A 26123-nucleotide genomic window follows, 5' to 3' on the forward strand; every position below is an offset into this window, starting at 1 on the left:
ATTTGGGTGAAACCCCATTTCATAATGGTCATCCATCCAGGTGAAGTTGTGACTGCAAGATTTTTAAGACAACCATGGCAGACATATTGGATGTACGACATGCACCATTTCTTTTTAGGACCAAATATGTATCACAAGAATCTTGATAAAAGTTAATATCTTTGCCACGTTGGTACTACATTCTGAAGTAATGAAGTAACATTTTGCATGTGTCAATTGGTCTTGGAGTATAACAACAACATCATCAAGAAGAAGAAAGAAAACAGAAAACACACTGCCACATGTAAACTAATCAAACATTTCTTCCTGGATAGTTTCTGATGTCCTACACTTCGCATATAGTACAGCTGAACTTTCATGCTCCATCTTTATTAGTTGCTAATGGAAAAAAGTATATATTGCATTTTGACAGAATTGACTATCATAAAGCAATCCTATATTCAGATGCAAGGTCCAGTAGAGATTTTTTATCAGTATAATCTTACAGATGCAAATCACACTTCTGATTTCTCCATTTCATATTTTATTTTTAGATGAAGCAATCATGTTCTGAGACATAAGTTTCAGCTGGGGTTTATTTCACTGGCTTAAATACTTGGTATTATTTTACAGAGAATATGAATACCTAACATCTGCATCTCATACTTTGCTCTGAGATCAAGAAATCATAACCCCAGATTTTAAGTTCATCCAAGATACTTATCACAAAGGCCTAAACTGACAATTTTTCTTGCAGAGATAATACAACTTTATCACTTCTTTATCTCATATTTTACTCTGCAGTCTAGCAATGTCATTCTCAGACTTAATGTTCATTTGAGATCTTGTCTCATGACCTAAATTATCAGGGTTTTTTCTTGCTGTGATAATATAACACTTCTCCATCTCAAAGCTTACTTTGAGATCTAGAAATGCCATTCTCAGACTTAAGGTTCATTTGAGATCTTGTCTCATGACCTAAATTATCAGGGTTTTTTCTTGCTGTGATAATATAACACTTCTCTATCTCAAAGCTTACTTTGAGATCTAGAAATGCCATTCTCAGACTTAAGGTTCATCTGGGATACTTATCTCACACAGATAAATTATCAGTATTATCTTTAAGAGATAAAACAAATTTCCGACTTCTTTGTCTTATATTTTACTTTGAGATAAATCATACTCTTTATATGCGAAGATCACATGATGAACACATGTAATACAATGCCCTAGCCTGGAGATCACACAATTAGCATGTGTAATACAACGATCTAGCCTGGAGATCACATGATTTCTGTTCTGGCATGCAAATTTGTATTGAATCAATCATTTGGGACATAAACTTTTACCGCCTTTTTCATCTGCTCAGAACAAAATAAAAATCAAACAAAAGCTTTGATTTTCTGTGGTCTCATTTCCTGATTTTTGTGTTTAAGATTAAAAGATGAAACAGATGGTATATTAGTGGAGTAAATTGATTGTGTAACTCCGTCACTGCTGGTCCCAAGCCCGGATGTAAAAGGAGGACGGTTGGGCGTGGGGCTAGCAACCTGACCCTGTAAACCCCAACTTGCTACATGATATCATGTTAGTACATGATATCATGTAATATACAGGCAAGTGTTAGTACATGATATTATGTAATATACACGCAAGTGTTAGTACATGATATCATGTAATATACAGGTAAGGGTTATTACATGATATTATGTAATATGCAGGCAAGTGTTAGTACATGTACATGATATCATGTAATATTCAGGCAAGTGTTAGTATATGATTTCATGTAATATACAGTCAAGTGTTAGTACATGATATGTAATATACAGTCAAGGGTTAGTACATGATGCTATGTAATATACAGTCAAGGGTTAGTACATGATGTTATGTAATATTAAGGCAAGTGTTAGTGCATGATATTATCTAATATTAAGGCAAGTGTTAGTACATGATATAATGTAATATACAGTTAAGTGTTAGTACATGATGTTATGTAATATTAAGGCAAGTGTTAGTACATGATATCATGTAATATACAGGCAAATATTAGTACATGATATCATGTAATATACAGGCAAGTGTTATTACATGATATTATGTAATATACAGGCAAATGTTAGTACATGATATTATGTAATATACAGGCAAATGTTAGTACATGATATTATGTAATATACAGACAAGTGTTTGTACCTGATATCATGTAATATACAGGCAAGTGTTATTACATGATATTATGTAATATACAGGCAAATGTTAGTACATGATATTATGTAATATACAGGCAAATGTTAGTACATGATATTATGTAATATACAGACAAGTGTTTGTACCTGATATCATGTAATATACAGGCAAGTGTTAGTACATGATATCATGTAATATACAGGCAGATGTTAGAACTTGAAATCATGTAATATACAGGCAGATTAGTACATCATATTATTTATAGGCCAATGTTCTGAGGAGAATGTGTCACCACTCCCTAAGATCCAGTGGAAGTAAAGTAACCTACTTCATTGCAAAGCTGCTAAACAACCTAAAAAGGTTGTCTTTTGTGCTACTAAGAAAGATCCTCCGAGATGACAGGTCTTTGAGGTTAACACTTGAGATGGCTGTCTTTGGTCCCATTCTCACACTTAGATGACGTCAGTTAGAAAACATCTGCGCTTTTAGTAGTTGGTAAGACTTTTGTCTAGAGCTTGTCAATGCTCATCGCAAGGAGGTCCGAAGAGGGTCGACCCCAACCGGTACAGATTTAACTTAAGACTGAGGAGTTAAAGGACCATGCCGTAAGGATTGGTTGTAACTATCCATTAAGAACTTGAGTGTAGTGGACTGGAATGTAGATTTGTGGACAAATACACTTAGAAGATCCAAAAAAGAAAGCCAGAGGCCTGGGTACTTTTTCTCCCTTGTCTTCTTAAGTAACTGGCAACATCTGAGGTGATGGTAAGAATGACAGCACGATCGAACTGCATTCATTATGGTATTCATCTCCAGCAGAATGTTCCTGGAAAGACAAACCTTAGCTCAACTGAGAGTTGTTTTTGGACTTGTTGAACCGAAGCATTCTTCTAAAAGCATGTCCACATGCAGGTTATAATTTTCATCGGTTGATCATTCAGCGACATACCAACCCTGAGATGGGCATGGTCCTCCCATCCGTTTGCTGATAGGGGATCCTATTCAACCTGAATGTGTGATCACTGGGTTTGACAGACAATGCTAAAACCATCACTGAAATAGGTGGATGAATTGCAGAGTCCTCTTGTACTAGCACTGAAGGGTGATAAGGTTAGCAGCCACATTGAGAAAACACAAGCAACACAAGAGAATGACTCCAGAACATGTTTGCCTGCGGGTTCTCTCTCAATGGAAGGAAGTAGGCTATGTTCAGATTGCTTAACTACATACATTGATAATCATCATGCATGGAAGCTATCTATACAACGTTGCAAGATGCGGATTTCAGTCCATGCGCGTTTAGGAAGAATTTCAAAATTCATGTAAAAAGACAGGGGATAGAACCTGTTAGGAGTCGCATTGCAAAATGAAAAGCATGTTGACAGTTAGGTCATGAAGTTCCCTTTCAAAGAAGTTCAAGAAATAAGCAACTTGACTAGACTGTGGAAGCTGTTTGGAACAAGACTGGTCGTTTTGTCCTTTTTGTTAAGAGCTTTATACGTTTCGGAATTCTGTGAGAGTCCAAGAAGGGAGCTAGGGACCAGAAGATTCCTGAAATCAATCAAAGGATGACTGGGCCTTCACTGGACATCAATGCAAAGATTCTCAACAATGTCAGAACGAGGAAAAGAGATGATGCCTTTGAGTGTGTGACTTCTAACTCGCAAGACTGGGTGTAAGGAAACCTCCTGAAAAGGTAGCAAAGACTAAGCTGATGAAGCAGGGTATCTGACGGCCTATTCATACTGGGACACAGTGATCTCTGATAGTCACCAAAAGTGCGATGTGGATTCCATAATTCCATGAAAAGAGAGTCACCGTAGATCACACTGGGTGGTGATGGACCCAGGTGCTGTCCGGTGCCTATCCAAAATATTTCCATGGGTTCATTATAGAATAGGGCAGTGGAATGGAAAAAAATCTGGTGCCAGTTTTGCTGTGTGCCCTAACAGATCCGAGGCTGCTCCTGGCGTGATGGGTGCCAGATTACAGGACCCAGTGCCGGTGGTAGATGACGTAGGTTGAGGCTGTGCAGGAGGTGGAGTTGTGGTCCCAGTAACGAATCACTTCTGGTGTGGAAGTCAGGAATTGTTGAACGATGAAATTATCACCATAGCCAATACTGGGGTTTGTATAGGTGAAGGAATGTCCATGTCTGCTCCAGGTAGACCTCTGTACTATGTCAGTACTGGCAAGGCAGTCTTTATCATGATGGAATGCTCTGATTGTCAACTTTGTATACGATGGCAATAGATAATCGTACTCAGACCTGATCTGTGTCGGAATTGGAGTGAATGTGGTCTGTGAAATAAGGTAAATGGCAGAGACATTTACTCACATAACTTATTACATGGGGAGTTGACTACTGAATTTAATAATAAATACTATAAACCATCTTGTAGGTAATGAAAATGGCAACGTTTTGCTCATCAATATGATAATGTTAGACAAATGAAATGCAAAATAATCACTTACGATGAAAATAGAATGAGATTATGTAGAAGCTTGCGTATAATGAAGTAAAAAGTTTCAGTGGAATCTTTCAGATGATGAAAGTGCACAAAGTAGATCTTAATGGCAAGGCCTTGTAAAAAAAACGTGTAAAACAGGTAAGGGTCAAAGTAGTAACTGCCGATTTGGAGCCATGACATCTTTCCATGGGGAGACCACTATAGTCTCACTTCTACCTACACAAACAAATCATCTTGAAGCATCTCTTGTGCTTAACCTGACGCATTAAATGTAATCTTTTTAACCTAGGAGGCCTCGATTTTCGATGTGGTTGATGGACATACTGCATTTGGATAACATATTTAATTTGAAATCAAGCATTGATTTTGATTTGCACAAGTGAAAAAATCTATGGTGAAAAAAACTATTTCTACAGATATGTACAGATGAATTATAGCTACAATTAAAGAAGCATTCGATAAATGCAATGTTTGGCAATTTCTCTTCACCCTTGCCAAGCATTCAGATCTTGGTTTTTTAAACTATAAATCTTTTGATTATTTCAATTTCTAAACAGATTATATACCTTTTATGGGAAAGTAAAATAAATCACTGGTGTCATATAGTGCAGAGTAAGGTATACTTTCTTTACTGTTCAGTTTGCTGCCATTCAGATCTGATATAGTGATGCTGAGTTGTCAGAATTTTTTGAGGTGAAATATTATATGTTCTACATTAAGTTTTGGATAACATTTTTGATTTAAGTCAAAAAACTTATTTAATATATGCAAAGTGAAATCATTATGTAAAGGACATTAAAACGAACATCATGTTTCAGATTATCATGTGTCCCTTTTATAGAGGTTCAGTATGTAAATGGAATAAAGAAAATGTTCTTAAGGATCATTTTAACAGCAACTATTCCGTTTATACAGGTGTCCAATATGATATGCTTTACTGTCTATTTTCTTAGCAAGTTTGCTCTGTGGATAATTACATGGCCAATTCCATGCAATATGTAAAAACAAAGAGGTAACGTGATGCTGGCATCTCTTCAAGTACACAATGAACAGGCATCAAGATAAAAACTTTAGAAGAAAATTATTTTTTAAAGATTAAATTTGAACAGGCAATGCATAATTAATTATAAAATAATTTAAATACAAAACATACAAATCTCTTGTCCCTGAAAAGCAAAATTTCTTGGAGAGAACACAACAGCTTAACAGACTTATTTGGACAATGAGAGACATGTCTATTTTGTTATTTTAAGAAAATGATTGTATATTACAAAATATTGAATTTTATATACATGCATAGGCACTGTACAGAAAAAGGAAAAATAAAACTGCCACAAACAAGTACATACCCAACAGGTATAATTGTGATAATAAGAATTTTTAAGATTCAGAATACAGTATAATCATTCTTATTCAGGAACAGCTTGACATCGTATAAAGTATTGTTTTAAAACCCCATGATGATATGACCATTGATTCAGGAGGGGTAGCGATAACAGTTTTAAATGGCTGCCTTGGTGACCATATAGGATGTCAGATAGGCATCAGTCATTTTGGATGAATGAGACATCATATGAAGTCTTTTGGTGAAACCCCTATTTTATACGCCCATCCAATCAGAAGGAGTAGAGACAGCAATATTTTCAATACTGCCGCTGTAGCAGCCACATTGAACGAATGGACGTCAGACCATTCCGAAAGCTCTTCTGGACTATCACCAGTACCCCTTTGTAACAAATACACGTTTTGTAATACAGAATTCAAACAAAACTGACAGGCTATTATTTTATTTGGACAAAACATTAGTAGTTGCTTTTTTTACTTTGACCAAACATTGGCAGCCTCAGTTTATTTAGAAAAAACACTAGACACCTCAATTTTTATTCTGATATAAGCTACAATGACATAACATGAAGGATTTCCATAGCCTGGGTCACTCTCGTTCAATCAGGAGGAGTAGAGTAACAGTCACTAGTAGACCTAAAATACACATTTCCCAATAAAATGTTTGGGTACAGAATTTGTAGTCAAGTAGAAAGGTTTGGAGTCTGAAAACTGACAAGGAAGACGAGTAGATGAATTTGCAGAGCAGACTGGTTGGGACTTGACCAGATTAGCATAAATTATATCAGAGATGGAATGGGACTGATCCAGAGACAAAATGAGACAGATCCGAATTAATCATCTCAAGGTTTAAGCATTAATTTACCCTTGTAAAAATAATATTAAAAACATCATCTTGTATTAAATACGGTTAGGTTGTTTATACAATACTTAGACATTTTTCACTGACAGAATGAAATAAAACAGTATTATTAAGTGATATAAATTATTTAGTTACATTCATATTCCAGAAGGCATGATCTGTTTGAAACACTTTTCTTCAGAATGTCATCCCTGTAATCTCAAAACTTTTTCTAGCAAGCAGCTTAAATTGAAGCTAAATGTCCCAAAAAGTTGGCAGCCTTTTACTTTATTTAAACAAAACTCTGACAGGCTATTATTGTTTGGACAAAACATTAGTCGCCGCTTATTTTTCTTTGACCAAACATTGGCAGCCTCATATTTTATTTAGACAAAACACTGGAAGCCTCAAATTTTATTCGGACAAAAGCTACAATGACATAACATGAAGGATTTCCATAGCCTAGGTCACTCTTGCTCGCCTAACAATTCAATGGGGTCTGAGATTCACGTTCAGCTTAGTTTTCAAGAAGTTTTGACAAAAAAGCTTTTGGATATCAATATCTCACCTGGATTCCGTCTGCATTATCGGCATATTGGATAGCGCTGTCATCCCTTGTTTATGTACAAGGGTCACGTTAAATCTTGCCTTTATCGCTGGCTCATCCAGACATGGAAATACTTTCCTAGCATCTGTTGGCGCAAGAAAAGTTGTGGCCAAATACCTAGAATATTTAATTTTTTTGTTCATTAAATTATCTCACTCTCAGTTTTGTTTAGATAATGCTCAGCCTCAGTTTCAGCCAACTGAGTCAGAAATATTTCCTTTATAATTCTTGCAGGTGTGCAATGAAAGAATGGAATTATTTAAATGAAGGATTTGGCTCAGTGGACAGACTTTATTTCCTCACCTTGTTGTATTTCGTATTATAGGCATGTTTGATAATGCCTTCATATGTTCTTTTCTCACTAGAGTTATATCGAATGCAGCTTTTATAGCCGGCTCGTCAAAACAGGGAAAAGCCTTTCTTGCGTCGGTAGGCTGGAACTGAGTGGTGGCAATATATCTGAAATAAGTATGACAAAAAAGTTTTATTTCATGCAAATAGTTTATTTCATGCAAATGAGAATCTGGTTTAATGTAGCTCACCAAAACGTTAAATCTCTAGATGGCATATGTGTAAAATCGACCAAGAGCAAAAGCTTTCTAACTGAGACCAAACTTTAAAACAAAATCCCTTTAGGATAGCTAAACTAATTTAGCTACAAAAAATAGTTATGGTTGAGTTACATGTGTATACTGGGCAAAATAGTTTATATTATAACTGTAGTAATAGTAGCTTTTAACAATAATACCAAAACACTATACTGAAAGAAGGGCTAAATGTTTAATTCGAGAAAAAAAGTATGTTTTATTGAGTTTGCAGTTTACTTAATATTATTTAAGTGTCATCGAACTTTTCCCATATAGATGCCACTGACATGTAAAGTTTTAAAAAAATTTCTTAGACTTTTTATAGATTGAATATGCTTTTAAGTATCACGATGTGAACAGACATCACCAAAACCATTTTTTATCTCCAATTTTTCTTATTTACCATTTCATAAATTACACTTAACAACATTTAGAAACACAGAATTTCAATGTAATATATACGAAAAAACATGAGATATGTCTTGGCTAGTTTCCACAACTGAAACTGTCAGATACAGCAAAGTATATCTTAGCTTAATAGTGGTTCACAGAATTGTATAACTGTGCACATGCGTATGTGTGTGTTTCTGTGTGTGTGTGAGAGAAAGAGAGAGAGATCGAGAGAGAGAGAGAGATCATACACTGTTTGGCCAGAACCATTCTGATATCGGCTCAAATACAGGCCATGTAAATCGTCTTTCAATGCTCCCTCGAACTGACTGATAGTGACTGTGTAATTGTGGCCAGACCGCAACTCTTTAGTTACAGGAAGTATCAGAAACTCCCTAGCCGCATCGATCACTTGAGTCCCGTTGAAAATGTCTACATTGTCATTGACCTCCTTAACAGATATTGATCCTGAAGGATAAAATTACCATCCAATTAGAGACCAGTGTGTATTCCAGCATTATTCCGTGTTAGGTAAAGAGACACGTACCAATCAAGAAGTGGAGGTAATTATTTCTTGACTCAAAATATTCTTTGTATTCCTTAAGAAGGATAGAAAATGTTCATACAATGATATAGAGATAAAGACTAGACTGGGACCATAAACATTTTTTAAGCAAAGTGTGGGACCAACTTTGTTTTCGAAAACAAATCTTAGTCCCTCCCAATCCCTCTTGAACAAAAAACAGTTGTAGTGGAGATAATAAGATTTTCATTATGACCACTGCTGTGGCCGTATTGGATGTCAGGATGGCATAAGAAGTCTAAAATGTGAAAACCTCATGTTGATATGTTAATCCATTCAAGGGGTGTAATGATAGCAAGAACAAGATTTTCGAATGTGGTGGTTACATTAAATGTCACATCGGCACCATTTTCATTTTGGACTAACTATAGACATCATTGGAAGTCTTCTGGTGAAAACACTATCTTTAGGAGGAATCATGATAGATTTTCAAGATGGCTTCCATGGCAGTAATCATGAATGTCAGATCAGCACCTTTTTCTTTTAGACCAACTAAGCATGATAAGAAGTCCTTTAGCGAAAACGTTAAGTCCATATGAGAATCAGTTCAGGAGGACTGGCACCCATATTGAATGTTCGATGATCACCAATTTCATGGCAATCAATAAAGCAGATTAGGAAAAGTAGCAATAACAAACTTGTGCTAATGGATGGATGGACAGATGAAAGACCGTCGCATCAGTTCTTCTGCTATATGAACAGTAGTACTAAAACTGATCACAAACAATACAAAACTACTTTTTAACTAGTCCAAGCACTGTCCATTCTCACTGAATCTTGTTGAAAAACAATGACAAACAAGACAAAATAATAAAGGCCAAAAAGTAGATGAATTTACAAAGCTTTACGTGATTGAATGTCCAATGGAGTTTGTGTTTTGATAATTTTAGATGTCGCACCTTACTGCATTCAATCTTGATAAAATGGGGCATTTTTCTGTCAGAGTTTAAAGCAATACAGCACTGCAGAGTTTTATTCTTCCTTAATACAGGATAATAATGAATAATGTGTGCAAAGTCTTTTCAATAGAGTAATCTTTTCCTAATCAAATTAATAATCCAAAGACACGTTTCTCGAGACTCAATTTCTTAAAAGTAAGCCTATTTTCTTACCAAGCAAAGTGGTACTATTTATAGTAAGCAGTGACGACTCACAGAAATCCATTTGTCTATGACTTACGTAAACAAACAAATGATACATATTGTCTAAACTAGCCCATATATTTTGCAGACTTCATGTAAGCCAAACATATTCTCTTATCCTCACATCATTTCTAACAAGTCACTACTATGCAAAATTGATACTGAGCTGAGGATACCAACACAAATGCTTTATCTATTGAAAGTCAGAGAAGATTTGCTAAAATGGAAGATGCTCATCGAAGATGTCCAGCCAAGATCGCCATGATAAGCTTCCCCGGTGTATAAGTCCACATTACCTTCACTGAACAAAATCTGGGTTGCTAAACAAGCAACGACCTTCCAGCTGAACCTGAAAGGACTTTGGACTTAAGAACTGTAGAACACCTAGATCATTCGCCATAGAGGACGACAGAAACATCAGCAGTAGGAGGTGCCGCTGCCCTTTTATGATAGCAACTGCAATGTGATAATGTATCAGACAGAACTGCTTTGACTATGTACTTTTTCAAAGGTTCATCACCCACAAGAAAGACACTGAAAATATTTGTGTGATCAGACACGCATACGATGTTGGTTTGGTTTGACTAAGTCTGCTCAAAAAAAAGTTTCAAACGAAACCACTGGTGTGCACTAGAGATGCACAAAACAACATCTAGAGATGGCATACTTCCCAATTCTCCACCTTATGTTAAGAAACCCATTTTACCTTATGGTCCAGGACTCTGCCTGTATACTACTTATGGTGTCCTCTCAATTTATGTGGTATTTATGCTACACTTTGTTTCCATGGTAATATAAAAAGTACTACAGGCGAAAAATTATAAGTATTCAAAAAGCACCTCTGCGAAACTTACTTTACATATATACCAAAGAACGGTTTGAGAGGTATCGTCAAGAAAAAATGGACCCTTGATTCTTTTGAGTAGTATACTATATGTGTACATTTTAGTGAAATGCTCCAAAGAGACCTTCATTTTGTATTACTAGTATTGTCTTAACTAAGCCATATATTTCGTAGAACATGGATCTGAATTCACGTTGCACTCCCCGTCAGTAGTCAGCCAAGGTTCTGCCCGGGGATGTGGAAACAAAGGATCCAACTTGCAAACCAAATACAGCAATTAATTATGGTTACATGCCACTACCAATAGCAGTCCCTGACGTGTCAATGTCCGCTGACTTTCAAGCCATCGGACCAGCCCTACGACTTTTACACCTTAACATCAAGGGTCTCACAGCAGTCAAATGAACCATCATCAGCACTATAGCCCACCGTCATAATATGTCTGCCAGAGACTCACATAGCAGACCAGGTAGCAGAACGATACACCATTGAAGGCTTTGACCTTATTTCATCAATACCTGACTCCAAATTCGGCCATGCTATGTATACACGCTGAGACATTAATGGTGCATCTCCAGTTTCCTCAACCAGATTCTGCGATGTGGTCCTGGTTGGAGGGTACAAGACTGCTAATGTGTACAAACTACCCAGTGCCCACTGGGGCAACAATATGATTCCAAATATAGAACACCCAACCGTCTATATTGGTGACTTCAACAGCCATTCCCCTGACTGGGGCTACTCACACTCTGACTGGTAGAGAGGGAAATGAACAATGACCTCCTTCTTACCCATGACCTTTCACCTGACCTCTGCTGCATCAACTCCATTGGTGACCATCATTGGCCAGTTGTATACACCCTGCTTGGATGAAGAATGTCAGCCTCTTCTCAAGGAATATGAAGCATGTAGAGATCCAGACATAGCAGATCACCTGATCGATTCCCAGCACATTGCCAGGTGCACTCACTGGGAGCAAACTACAGGGTCACTCAACTTTATGCACTCCAGCCAGAAATGCTGCAGCTTGATTCAAAGACTTGGCACTGCTTAGCAACAACCAGTTCATGCTCACTCTATCATCAAGCAAAATGCTGTTGCTAGCCACTTATTACAAGTGGCAGAGGCCCCCTTGGAGAAACAGCACCGACGTCAAGTAAGAGATGAGTGGCAACAAATCTTAACTTGAAACGGTGCTTTGCAGCATCAAATCAGGCAAAGCAAAAGGATATGACAACATAGTGCCTGAGTTCATAAAGCATCTTGTCCCAAAGGCACAGGAATGCCTTTGCTGCTTTTTACACCCAGGCTAGTGGGGAAAAGTTCATGCTGACTTTGTGGCACCAGGCAAAGATTACTGCGATCCCAAAGCCTGCCAAAGATCCCAACAATGTATCGGGTTATCGGCCGATCTCCTTGCTTTCAGTCTGTTTCAAGGTACTGGAGCGCCTGATTCTCCAAAGAATTTGTCCTGACTTGTTGAATATCATAACTGTTGAGCAGGCAGGCTTCAGGCATGGCCATAGCACTTGCGATCAAGTCCTTGCCCTGACTACATTTGTTGAAAATGGGTTTCAGAGGAACCTTAGAACTGGAGTTGTTTTTCTGGCTCCAACTGGGCATATGACATGGTCTAGCATGCAGGGCTGTTGTTGAAAACTTCCAGAGTATTGCCGTGCTGGATAGTTTAGACCACTGAATTGTTCCTTCACAACAGGCGCTTTGAAGTGCACATTAGAGAGAGCTGAAGCTCGTGGAGGCATCAGACTAATGGACTCCCACAAGGATCTGTTCTTTTGCCAAGTTTGTTCAATATCTATAACATTGACTAACCAGTAACACACAGTCGTGCAAGTTCATGTATTCAGATGACATTGCTCTTGGGACCTGAAGTTGCTCATTTGCAGGACAAGGACCTGGAGGATATGATGGACTTCTTCAAGAAATGCCACCTAAAGCCAAGCACAACAAGGACAGTCTCCAGCGTCTTCCACCTTAACAATGCAAATGCGAAATGTGAGCATTGCATCCTCCTCAGTGGGCAGCAAATAAAACACGACCCGACACCAACAAACTTTAGTGTGACTCTGGACAGATCATTGACATTCTACAACCACCTGAAGAAAACTGCAGCAAAACTTAGCACTTGAAACAACCTACTCGGCAAACTGGCTGGCTCAACCTGGGGTGCTAGTGCTCAGACACTCAGGACATCAGCACTGGCCCTCTTATTTGACAGCTGAGTATTGCACTCCTGTCTGGGCTCGATCATCCTACACTAAGTTAATTGATGTCCAGCTCAACACAACAATGTGCATAATCTCTGGAACACTACTTCCAACTCCTTTACCATGGCTGCAAGTACTTAGCAACATTCCTCCTCCACATCTGCATCACCAGGAAGCACCCACAAAAGTGTTGGCTAAGGCCCATGCCAATGAGAAACTTCCACTGTACATGGACATCACCTCACATACAGCAGTCCACTTGACTTCGAGATGCCCAATCTGGTTAAATCTGTGGAGTGATATGTATGTGTATATTTCAGGTGAGTACTCAGAATAAACCTTAACTCTTTAACTTCTAGTGATACTGTAGTGGCTCACTGCTATGCCTAGCTGCTGGGGTCACTACTGCAGCTGATTTGTGGGCTGACTACCAGAGCCTAATGCTGCTGCAGCCAAATCTCAACTTTTTAGCTGATGATGTGGAGATATGGGCTAATTGTGTTAGTTATTTTCTGATTTATAGACTAAAACCATGCATATATAAAAGCTATAACTACCTTATATCTGTTTGATTATTTTATCCTGCTGACATCCACATGAATGATATAAAATCCAGGAATATAACACAAAACACTGTTTGTAAAAACACTAAAATTTATCTGTGAGTCTTTTATACAAAGTTATTTATCAAATATATACATGTAATTACTAAAAATGCCTAGTCACTGTGTTCTACTATTTCTTAAGTAGTTCCTCATGGTATCTAGAGAAACAGTTATGTTTTATACATAGACGGATATCACACTGTTTGCACATGATGGACACCTCATGCCGCCTTTTTTCTCTGGTACACATTTTGCATCGCCCTGGTTTCTCTGCTTGTATGGGCCAATGTGCATTTCCACAGTTATCAATTGCAGATACAACCTTTCTCTTTCTCGATCCTCGGAATGTCCCTATCATCTGCTGTGCAAGTGCAATTCTAAAATCAAGTTGTCTCCGTCTGATTTCTTTATTTTTTTTGGTGACAAGTTTGTGGTTGGGCGACTCCTGCATAGTTATTAATGCATTAACTAATGCAACATCAAAGCAGAACCAAAACAGATATTTCCACCATTTGGTAGCTTTGCGACAGGTAGAGTACTGCATTCTTTTCTGGTCTGCCAGGTCAACCCCAAACATGTATTTATTATAAAGTTCAGAGACAATCGGAGCTGGCACTTCCTGGTAGGTTCCATTTTTTTGTCTCCTACGCACCATCTTGCTCTCGCTTGGATTGCAACTTGTTGAAAGATAATGGACAATTTTTTTGTCCTTCCAAGCTATAGCACACAGGCTTCCTTTTGTCATCAGGACACTGTCGCCTCTGTTCTTTAATTTGGCAGATTTTATTTCCTCTGGCATTCCCTTTCTATTTGCTCGCACTGTACCGAGACAATAAATTTTTTCTTTCCTGAGTGCTTCAAAGAGTGCTGGACTGGAGAAAAAATTGTCCATGTAAACTACATGTGATTTCCCACGTATTTTTGATGTAGGATCAGTTATCACACGTGCACCAAGGCCCTCTTCTTTTGTGCGTCCAGCCTGGCTTTCTTCTCTTCCAGTGTACACTTGAAACTCGTGCACATAACCATTGTGTGGGTCTGCCCGCTCCCAAACTTTTATTCCAAACTTTGTTGGCTTCGCAGGCAAATATTGCTTGAAGGATAATCTACCTTTATATGCTATCATCCCTTCATCCACACTCTGCTCTTTATGACCATTGTAATTTTCGAGACACGTTTTGGAAATTTCGTCTAAAACTGGTCTTACATGACACAATTTGTCATGCCCGGGCTGGCGTCTTGGAGGATTCTGCCTGGTGTCATTTACATGGAAATACTTCGACAACTTTTCAAAACGTACTCTGGTCATAATTGTGGGAATACTTATTATCTGGAAGGGCCATGTTGATCGCCAAGCTAGACTGTATTCTGGAAGTGCCAGGATTGACATAATCAAATGTATTCCTAGAAAGGCCAGCATTTCGTCCATTGTCGTGGGTTGCCAGAGTGAATCAGGCTTTTCTTCGATACATCTTGCCGCATATCCATTCGTTTGTGCAACAATGCTTTCAATCATTGCCAGGGAAAAAAATTTATAGAAAAAATCAATTTCTTTTTTCCCCTCATCCAAAACAAAAGTTGAACCGACGCTTTCCGTAAACTCTGTGACTCTCGGGGCACGTCGATCTCTTGTCCACAATTCGTCGTCTTCATCATCGGATTCTGTCTCAATTTCTGATAGACTTGACAAAGAAGATAGATCAATGTCACTACCAATGCTTCTTAATTCAATGTGGTCAAATTCGTCCTCAGAAAAACCAGAAAATTCGGAATCTGAATCACTATCATAAGCTAACGCCATTGTTTTCAGTCAACTACAAATGCATGTATTAACAAACACGCGGTACATATTTGAAAAAGAAACCCGGATTTAGTCAGAACAATCATTTGTTAACTCTATTTTGATTGGTTGAATATCCTTTTACTTCCATATATTGACCAATAAGACCAATTGTAACATGAACATACAGAGCGGATCTATCCGTCACTAGGGTATAGGAAGCATAAAAGGCAAGCGGATATATCAGTCACCGGGAGTAATAGTGCTCTGTTTACAAGCGGATTTATCAGTCACTGGTGAGGCTAGGCACATTTATACAGCGGATATACACGTCAGTCGAAGTGAAAGAGTTTTAATGTCTTCGGAGTGATATGTATGTGTAAATTTTAGCTAAGTACTCAAAACAGGCATTCAGGTTTATAATAGTATACTATATGTATACATTTTACTGGAGTACTGAAATTGATCTTTCTTTTTTACTATATATATGTGTGTGTGTGTGTGTGTGTGTGTGTGTGCGTTTGTGCGTGAGACCCAAATTTTTAACATGGCTTAAACAATTTTTCAATCATATCGCTATGATGTCTGCACTGTAACAGTTTATAGTGATGTCTAGCACTGGGGCATCATGCTGCAGACATGTAGCATGCTGTCTCACCCAGTCATATTATCCTGACACCAGGACGACCAGTCCCAACACTAACCTCTTAATGCTGAGTGCTAAGCAAGGCAGCTGTTAGTACCATTTTTTAGAAGTCTTTGGTATGACTTGGCTGGAATCAAACCCAAGACCACCAGCGCCTGAGGTGGACGCTCTATATATGTGGACTTTTATTTGTAGAGTTTTCGTAATGTCTGGACCATTTTACGGAATCCTATGCATGCTATAGTATCAAGTGAACAAAGCTGTTTTGACCTTTGCACTTGTTCTCATTTAAGCAGTCGTCTTAAGAAAAAACCTCACCAAAAGGAGTTAAAAAAATTGCTAACAATGAATTACAGTAGTATATTACAATAATTTTAAATCATGTGATTTAATTTTACTTGTATTTATGTATGCAGCAGGTATGTATGTATGTATATATATATATATATATATATATATATATATATATATATATATATATATATATATATATATATATATATATGTATGTGTGTGTGTGTGTGTGTCATACTGATAAATTAATTCAACCTTTCGTTGCAGATAAGTTAAATGAAGTACAAATTTATTTTATTTAAATGGAAAAAAATCAAACATGTTTTATAAAAGTATAATCCATCTTACCTGTGATGTTCAGTTGTTTCATATGGAGTGTAATGTTCCATGTTGCACTTAGACATTGAACATTCAGCGTTAGTGAACCGTTAAACTTGAAGTTTGATGGATTATTTCCGTACATATCAGGCTGTAGTTCAACTGTATACAAAATAGGTTTGACAGCGGTCGGAAGGCGAACATCCGTAACACGTGGTTTTTCGGTTGGAGTCGGTGTTGATGGCATAGTAGTCGCTGCAGGTGTCGGTGTAGACGATGTCGCTGCTGTTGACAGGACTGGACAGGCATCGCCTATGAAAATTAAAAACTTTCTTTTATATACATGCATGTATTCTTCTCTGGAGTGTTGATGTCTTTTCGTCTTGTCTTGTCACAGTAGTGAAGTGAAATGCAATTGAAAGGCTAAAAGGAAACAGACATATCTGTCAGACAAGGACTTTCTCTCGTTTGTTTTTCTCAAGGTTAAGTTAAAAATTACACGCTGGAGATATTGTAACAAACCTAAGATATGTGTTATTTGTATTTGTGTTTCCATGTTTAGCTTTGTTTGACTTTAGTAACTATTTGTTGATGATGGGGAGTCGTTGTTGGGAAAATATTTCTCAACCCAAGTCTGTAGTTTTAAGTTATATGTGTTCATTAATCTGAAATAGGAATAATTCTTTGCATTACGAGCTTAGGTCGAGTTTTGTACTGCATTGCAAGAAGTATTAGTCAGCTTAGAAACCACTTCTGATGAGCCATGCACTTGTGAAACAAGAAATTCCATGCAAGTGTGAACTTAGAGTTTCGTTATGTGTGGTCATTAGGTAATTAGAAAAGATATGTGCAGTATTCACACACTTCAGAACTCTTCCGCTGACACCATATTGTGTCTTTACGTCTTTGGAAATGGGAAACAATGGACATTGAGCTATGCTCATGCATAAGTTTGATTCGCTAGGTATGAGACCCTTTGTGTGTAATAATATTGTGATATTCCATTTGTCCATTACTACATCTCCTAATGAGAGTGAGACAAACATTCTTTAAACTTTATAGGTAGCTGGTATATTTGAAGGGTATTGTTTTTTTAATTCATCCACTGGAAACCAGGGGGTGGGGGTGAAGGTTAAAGGTAAAAAAATGTACAAAGGATGCCATTTTCAGATATATTTTATATAAAAAAATTTGTGTATATTGTCATGGTAGGAAAACATACTATATGTTTTGGATTTTGGTTTCTGCTCATTAGGCCAGATTGAATGAGTGTATTGGTATACATATTATGAAAATGGTCAGGGTTTATCATGGCGAGACATCATGTACCTCTTCTTTGTACTTTATGATATATTACATGCTGACACATAGAGTGGGTGGGAAAAATAGTTTTACGGGAAAGAAAGGACACCTTTTTACAAAACCCCATTCCCTACATTCAGTCCCCAAACACTATTTGTAAATTTGAGGACAGACAATCAAGCACCTAAACTGACGATGTAAAAGATACAATTGAGAAAATTATCGATAAAGTAAACCCATATATGAGTGTTTTAGAGTAAAGATGCCATTCATTAAACAAAAGACATTTCTTCGTGAGAATGAGAGCAAGAACGTATCCAATTATATAACAAGCAATTTTTTCTTTGACAGGTTTATAATATAAATAACAATGAATATTTTAAATACCATACCAACTACACACAACACTGTATATTAAACGATTAATAAATAAATCTACCTTTAAGCCACTACAATTATTATGTATATTTTCTATCACTATTACATGAGTTTTTGGCAGTGACACAAGACCTGAGAATGATGTAAAGATCTGCTATGTTTCAGTTCAATCATGCATAACATTCCAAAGGCTATGTGTAATTTAAAATCGATTTTGCTGAAAATTTTATACCTGAAAAATTAAAGCTAGATATATCAGCTACCAACATGCGTGAAATACCATACATACAAGAGGAAGGGATAAAATAAACAATGTGGAAGCAAAATCTGTCTAGAAGAAGTCAACCCCAAGCGCTGTGTATATTACAAGTATAGGTACTTCGTTTAAGGCCAGTAAATTTCTAGTCGTTTCTAATTCTAGTTTTTCAAAAGTTTTGGAATCTGAGGAAGAACAAAAAACATCTGTATATTCTAATAATGAGACAGTTTAGGTGAAATGCTTTTTTTCCCCAATTTTTCTACTTAGCTTAAACTGCAATATTTTCAAAACACTACCCCAATTGCTAAACTTAAGGTCAAAATATTTATATAGTTGTAAGAAAAAGGTAGCGTTTTAGTTTACATTTAATTTCACTATGTAGCTTCTTTTTCCGTGAGAGAAGTATATTTTTGTTTAGTAAGGTTCAGATTTAGTTGTCTTTGAATGGTTCCATTCTTTTATAGCTGCATTGTCTTATACTTTGAAAGGATTAGAACTGGCTTTAATATACACAAACTATTTGACTCGCATAAATTATTATTTTCAAAAGATAATCAGCAACATTGGCTCACAAATAAATGAGTTCCCAGTCAAAAGGTTAGAAAAGAATTTAAATATTCCTAAAATAGTTCAGTACATTTTGGGAATTTTGAATATCCAAGCAGTTGAAGAGAACAGTGGAAAACAGATAAACGTAATACACTGGTACCAAACATAGGCAATTCATGTCAATAAAAACAACAAAATAAGCTATTCATGTCAATAAAGACACAAAATAGGCTATTCCTATCAATATAAACACAACATAGGTTATTCATGCCAATATAGATACAATATAGGCTATTCCTGTCAACAGCGACACATGATTGGCTGTTCATGCCAATAAAGACACAAGCATTGGTTATTCATGTCAATAAAGATATAATATAGGCTATCCCTGTCAAAATTTACACAAGAAAGCCTATTCCTGTCAATAAAGACACAAGATTGCCTATTCATACCAATAAAGACACAAGCATTGGTTATTCATGTCAATAAAGATATAATATAGGATATTCCTGTAAATATTTACACAAGAAAGCCTATTCCTGTCAATAAAGACACAAGATTGGCTATTCATGCCAATAAAGACACAAGCATTGGTTATTCATGTCAATAAAGATATACTATAGGCTATTCATGTCAATATAGACACAATATAGGCTATTCCTGTCAATAGCGACTAATGATTGGCTATTCATGCCAATAAAGACACAAGCATTGGTTATTCATGTCAATAAGGATATAATATAGGCTATTCCTGTCAATATTTACACAAGATAGGCTATTCCTGTCAATAAAGACACAAGATTGGCTATTTATGCCAATAAAGACTAAAGCTAAGGTTATTCATGTTAATAAAGACACAAAATAGGCTATTCATGTCAATAAAGACACAAGATTGGCTGTTCATGCCAATAAAGACACAAGCATTCGTTATTCATGTCAATAAAGATATTCTATAGGCTGTTCATGTCAATATTGACACAATATAGGCTATTCCTGTCAATAGCGACACATTGATTGGCTATTCATGCTAATAAAGAAGCATTGGTTATTCGTGTCAATAAGGATATAATATAGGCTATTCCTGTCAATATTTACACAAGATAGGCTATTCCTGTCAAAAAAGACACAAGATTGGCTAATCATGTCAATAAAGACTAAAGCTAAGGTTATTCATGTTAATAAAGACACAAAATAGGCTATTCATGTCAATACAGACACAATATAAAACTGACACAAAGCATAAAATCGCCCAGAGCAAAGTGTTGCAATGACTAGATATAGGCTAAAATTACACTGATTATAGAGCATTATTTCTTTAAAACAATAGATTAAATGTTCCAGTTACAAATGTCGCCAAAGATATTATTAAAATTAGTTCTCAACAATGATAATCATTTTTATTAATACATTAGAAAATATTTTATATGACAGTTACAGCTTTGAGACCAACATTTAGTATACATTCTGTTTCTCTAATATTGATTTATTTAATACTATTCTATTTCTCTAATATTGACTCATTTGACATATATTCAATTTCTCTAATACTGACTCATCAGTTGCAGAATCATGAAATAATAATATGACAACATTGCAATCAACGAGCAGATAAAAGATAAGTCGGCAAGGTATGTACAATCTCCTAAAAACTAAATAAATAAAAATAAATAGAAGAACAACGATGAAACTTAATATCTAAATTTGTATGTCCCTTTAAAAAAACAGCGTCATAGTCTTCTACTGTGCAAAGAAGATAAAATGTATGTATGATATTACTATAATTATATATAGATATAATCGTGCACAAAACAGATGGGACTGAAGCCCTATTGGCTGAAATGAAATTACGGAAATTACAGATACGATCATTTCCTCCTTTTTACTGATGAGTGTAAAAACCATATTTGATATTCTTCAGGAATAATTATATTTTGAAATTAGCTGCTGTGGACATAGAGGCCATCCATTCAGTATGTGTGCAAAAATCTGGCAAGCCTGACCCCTCCCTTTCCCTGTACACATGCGTACTTTTTACACACACAGACACACACACTCGAAGCAAACCAACCCCCAATTCTATAGAACTGCCTATATTTAATCCATGCAGAAATGATCAAGGATTAATAATATTAATGTGTTTAATAAAACAGTTAGTCCAGTGACATTGAATATCACTCAGGACTGAATCAAACAAATAAGTTGTATAATTTTAAAAAGTTTGTCTAGTGTCCGCTAAAATTCAAACACCGACTGAACCAGTCGAACAGGTTACATATTACACAAACTATAATCGAAGTTTCACCCATCCCTCCATTTCCTATGTGTACGTACATTATCAGTAGACCTCCACCCACCCATACGCAAGCATATGCATTTGGGTTAACCCCCTCCCCCTCCATCCGTATGTACTAAATGGACGGTCCCATACTGGATGTTAACTTGGCGCTATTTTCATTTAGGACCAATAATATATAATAAGAAGTCTTCTTGTGTAAATCCCATGCTCATGTGACATTTCCATTTGTAGAAGAAATGGTAAAAAGATTTTCCAGATGGGTGCCATGGTAGCCATATTCGATGTCAGACAGGTGCCATTTCTAGTTATACCAATTAGATACTGTAATACGTCTTTTACTAGAAGCACAGTGTGTATATGACGAGCCATCTAGGAGTAGTAGTGATAAAAAGATTTTCATGATGGCTGTTTGGCACCAAATCACAAAATGTCTTTCAGTGAAAACTTCACGCTGATAAGACTGTTCTTTCTGGAGAAAGAATGATGATACATTTATAAAATGGCCACTTTGGAGAAGTGGTGATATCGTACCGGTAAGATGTCTTTTTGTTGCAACCATAATGTCGATATGCCCAGCCATCTAGGATACGTAGTGACAAGATCTTCAAGATTGATATTGTTAGAGGTGTGTGGTATTACTAGTATTCTGTTTTATGGGGGTAATTTTTTACATTTGTACGTGCCACAGTACTTCTACACTGTATCATTACGTCGGTAATTTCAGTTAGTAAAGAATGTACGAAAATTCCATAGTAATCTTCTTATGAATTTAATGAAATTAACATGTTTTCAGTTTTTATGACAAAATAATTACAAACATTTTTACAAACCAGATATTCTTGGGGAGAGTGAGTGCGACTTTCTTTTGAGCTGAGATAATTTACTTTCTTTTATCTCAAGATATAAATATTTTTTTAAATAATGCAATGGATATAATATATATCATTTTGCTGTAAATCAGGGCAAAATATTTTTACAGCTATTGACAGATGGAATAATCTTATTAAGAAAAAGAAAGTCATAGGCTCCTGCCCCAGAACATTAAATTTTGGATCTCCAATATAATTTCGCTATACCGTTGTACAGATTTGTATTGATACCCAGATATATATATATATATATATATATATATATATATATATATATATATATATATCTGGATAAGTTATGTTTTGACCTAAATCTTAATTTTCCAAAAGTTTCTTAACATCCTAGAGTGTCAGTCGCTGCGTTAATAACAATTTAAAGATTCAATTTAATAACAAGCATCCAAAAAGTTGTCACGGAATTGTATAAATCTCTTTATTTATTAAATACATGTACTCGGGTTTCGTTTTTTGTGTACAACGATACCCGAGGGTGATTCATGTATATTGTACAATATTTCAAAACAGTTCGGTTCATCCAATGCCGCACATGCGATGTGCTTTCAATGGGAAAAACCGAACACTTAAACCACACAGATGATGTATGGCTGCATCGTCTGTGTATAAATGCCTCACCGTAAGACTAAATCTTCACATTACGGAATGTCTTGTCAGTGAGCAGTCTACTTAAGGACTTGCACATCTTCAGCTGTAGAGGTATTTAAGTTATTTATTAATTTCTTGTGTATAAGTTATAACTATTTTACTACCACATTTATTTTTGTATATTTTCTATGTAGCTTCAGCTTACGTAGTATGATGCTTATATTTTCTATTCTTGTTTGCGACTTAGCAAGAGATTTATATTAGCAATATAAAGTTGCATTTTTAAGAAATTTTTAGTACTGTAGGATTCTTATCAGGCATGGGTAGGTTCATGTCTGAACCTGTTTATTGTTTTGTATTTATTATGCCGATAATGTAATCTGTATAGCTTACCGTATATAATGTCATTACGTTTTATCGTATATGCCCGTGTCATGCACGGTACATGGTGTCAGGTGTATTTTCAGCTGATCGGAACTGACGCAGTATCAGCTGTAGAGCTAACCACAGAAGCTGACCATAGCAGCTGTAAAGCTGAACCATAGCAACCATAGAGCTGAGTGAAGAGTGTTGTTGGTCGAGTAGCAGGTGATCGGTGTTGCTGACCAATTAGTGGGCACTGACTGCTTGATTGACCAAGGAACTGAATGGTGGTCGGTGACTAGCTGGAATACTGACTGCTTGATTGACCCTGTGACTGGTTGCCAAGTGTGCTGTTGACGGAGTGTGTAACTCCATACATGTAATCTTTCAGCCGTAGGCTAATTTGGGGATTGTAATATCCAGTGTTTTGGGACTATAAAGATACTGTGTATATCTGTCCCTCTGCTTTCATCATTTTACTATTTGAGCAAAATACCTCATTTTTCACAAATTTAGTGAATTCACTTTTACTAATTGAGTAAAACTCATTTTTGTCGTTGTGTGAAATTAGTGAATTATTCACCATTGTCCTTGTACTGTGTACGGTCATTTATTTGTATTTTCATTTGTTGCATCATTAGGTTCGTGGGGATTATGTTGATTTGTCCAATATCTGGATCTTATACACGCATGTATTAATCATAATTCTTTTCACATTCAAGTCATTCATCATTAAACATTGTATTTGTATCACCATCAAAAGTGTACTGTTATAAATCTGAAATCCAACCCGGTTATCTTGTTACAGAAGTCTTGCACAGACTTGTCACCGAGGGATACATCTGCCAACACAGAATAATAGCCCACATTTAAACAAATAAAGCTGTTATATTTTATTCTGTTGACTCTTGCAGAATTACTTTCCGCAAAGATTTCGCCATATATCATCATTCATGTTTACACTGGACAAACTAAAACATGTTTTGAGAGATTGAAACTGTTTAAGGTAACTCATTTGTAATACCAAACAAACAAAATCACATTGTCAAATATGCAGTAATCTGTTTATCATACCAATATACTTAACTCTCTACCCACCCATCTGTTCATTATACTAATATATTAAACTGTCCACTCATCTGTTTATCATACTAATAATCTAAACTGTCTACTCATCTGTTTATCATACTAATATACTAAACTGTCTATTCATCTGTTGATCATGTTAATATAATAAACTGTCTACTCATCTGTTGATCATACTAATATACTAAATCGTCCACTCATCTGTTCATCATACTAGTATACTAAACTGTCTACTCATCTGCTTATCATACTAATATACTAAACTGTCTATTTATCTGTTCATCATGCTAATATACTAAACTGTCTACACATCTACTTATCATACTAATATACTAAACTGTCTATTTATCTGTTCATCATACTAATATACTAAACTGTCTATTTATCTGTTCATCATGCTAATATACTAAACTGTCTACTCATCTGTTCGTCATACTAGTATACTAAACTGTCTACTCATCTGCTTATCATACTAATATACTAAACTGTCTATTTATCTGTTCATCATACTAATATACTAAACTGTCTATTTATCTGTTCATCATACTAATATACTAAACTGTCTATTTATCTGTTCATCATGCTAATATACTAAACTGTCCACTCATCTGTTCGTCATACTAGTATACTAAACTGTCTACTCATCTGCTAAACTGCCTATTCATCTGTTTATCATACTAATATACTAAACTGTTCACTCATCTGTTCATCATACTAATATACTAAACCGCCCACTCATCTGTTTATCATACTAATTTATTATATGCTCATTTTTTTCTCCGTTAACTTTACATTATCAGAATCGTTCAATATATTACGATATTGCACACCTTCATATTGCACCCACGCGCTGGCCAATAGTGTATTACGAACTACTTTGTAAACAAATCATGTACATTCGCATAGTAGACGCAATACGTTTTGGTTGATTAAATTTGTTTCTGAATGAACGAAAGCAGATGTTTCGTGGACTGCAACATACCAACTGTTTTGCTACATTCCACGTTAACTATACATTGTTTCAGATTTTGCGATAGACACCAGATTTCATAAAATCGCCTGGTACCTACAAATAACATGCAAGCTTTAAAGGCATAAACTGTCTCCTTTAGCTGGTAATAAGAACGGCAAAAAAAAAAAAAAATATACTTACAGTTTTACATCCAGAATTTCCTGAAAATGTACTTTCTTAGTTCTGCAAATCCGAATTACATGAGCCATGTCACGAGTTCTCAAGCTTGATAATCAAGTCCACTATATTCCAAGTGCAATTACATCTTCCTTACTGTACTCAAAATGAAATAAACATTAAATTCAATAGCGTCTTTTTGAAACACTTCATATTTTTCCCACATAATGATTTCAAATAGTCAATGACAGAACAAACACTTGCAGATGTAAACACGCGTCTCACACGCCGCTTCAATCCGATGTATTTCATGTACAATTTGCACAGATGAATCCAGTCCAAAATCACGAACTTTCGTCGAATCGAAACAAAATACCAAAATCTATTCATTCCTGATCAAATGGAAAAGTTGTTGCAATGCGCATTCATTCACAATATGACTG

The 26123-nt window shown here is 36.1% G+C and overlaps 1 protein-coding gene across 6 annotated transcripts in view; it reads right to left on the reverse strand.

The window, feature by feature from the left end:
* LOC149772815 (aminopeptidase N-like) overlaps positions 1-26123 on the reverse strand; it is a 139300-nt gene that overhangs the window by 50317 nt on the left and 62860 nt on the right. For 5 of the 6 annotated variants that reach the window (XR_016417590.1, XM_089947267.1, XM_089947271.1 and 2 more), the window contains exons 3-5: positions 16877-17158; positions 8658-8874; positions 7733-7888 (exon numbers count right to left, since the gene is read on the reverse strand). Coding sequence is in view for 5 of the 6 variants with exons in the window: in XM_089947267.1 (XP_089803393.1) it covers positions 7733-7888; positions 8658-8874; positions 16877-17158 (655 nt within the window). In the remaining variant the exon portion in view is untranslated. Of the gene's footprint in view, positions 1-7390; positions 7547-7732; positions 7889-8657; positions 8875-16876; positions 17159-26123 lie in introns of all 6 variants that reach the window. The other variant, XM_089947270.1, reaches the window with a different exon arrangement.

This window comes from Sinohyriopsis cumingii, unplaced genomic scaffold (assembly GCF_028554795.1).
Source record: "Sinohyriopsis cumingii isolate HCF-2022 unplaced genomic scaffold, ASM2855479v2 utg001170l, whole genome shotgun sequence".
Taxonomy (NCBI): Eukaryota; Metazoa; Mollusca; class Bivalvia; order Unionida; family Unionidae; genus Sinohyriopsis; species Sinohyriopsis cumingii.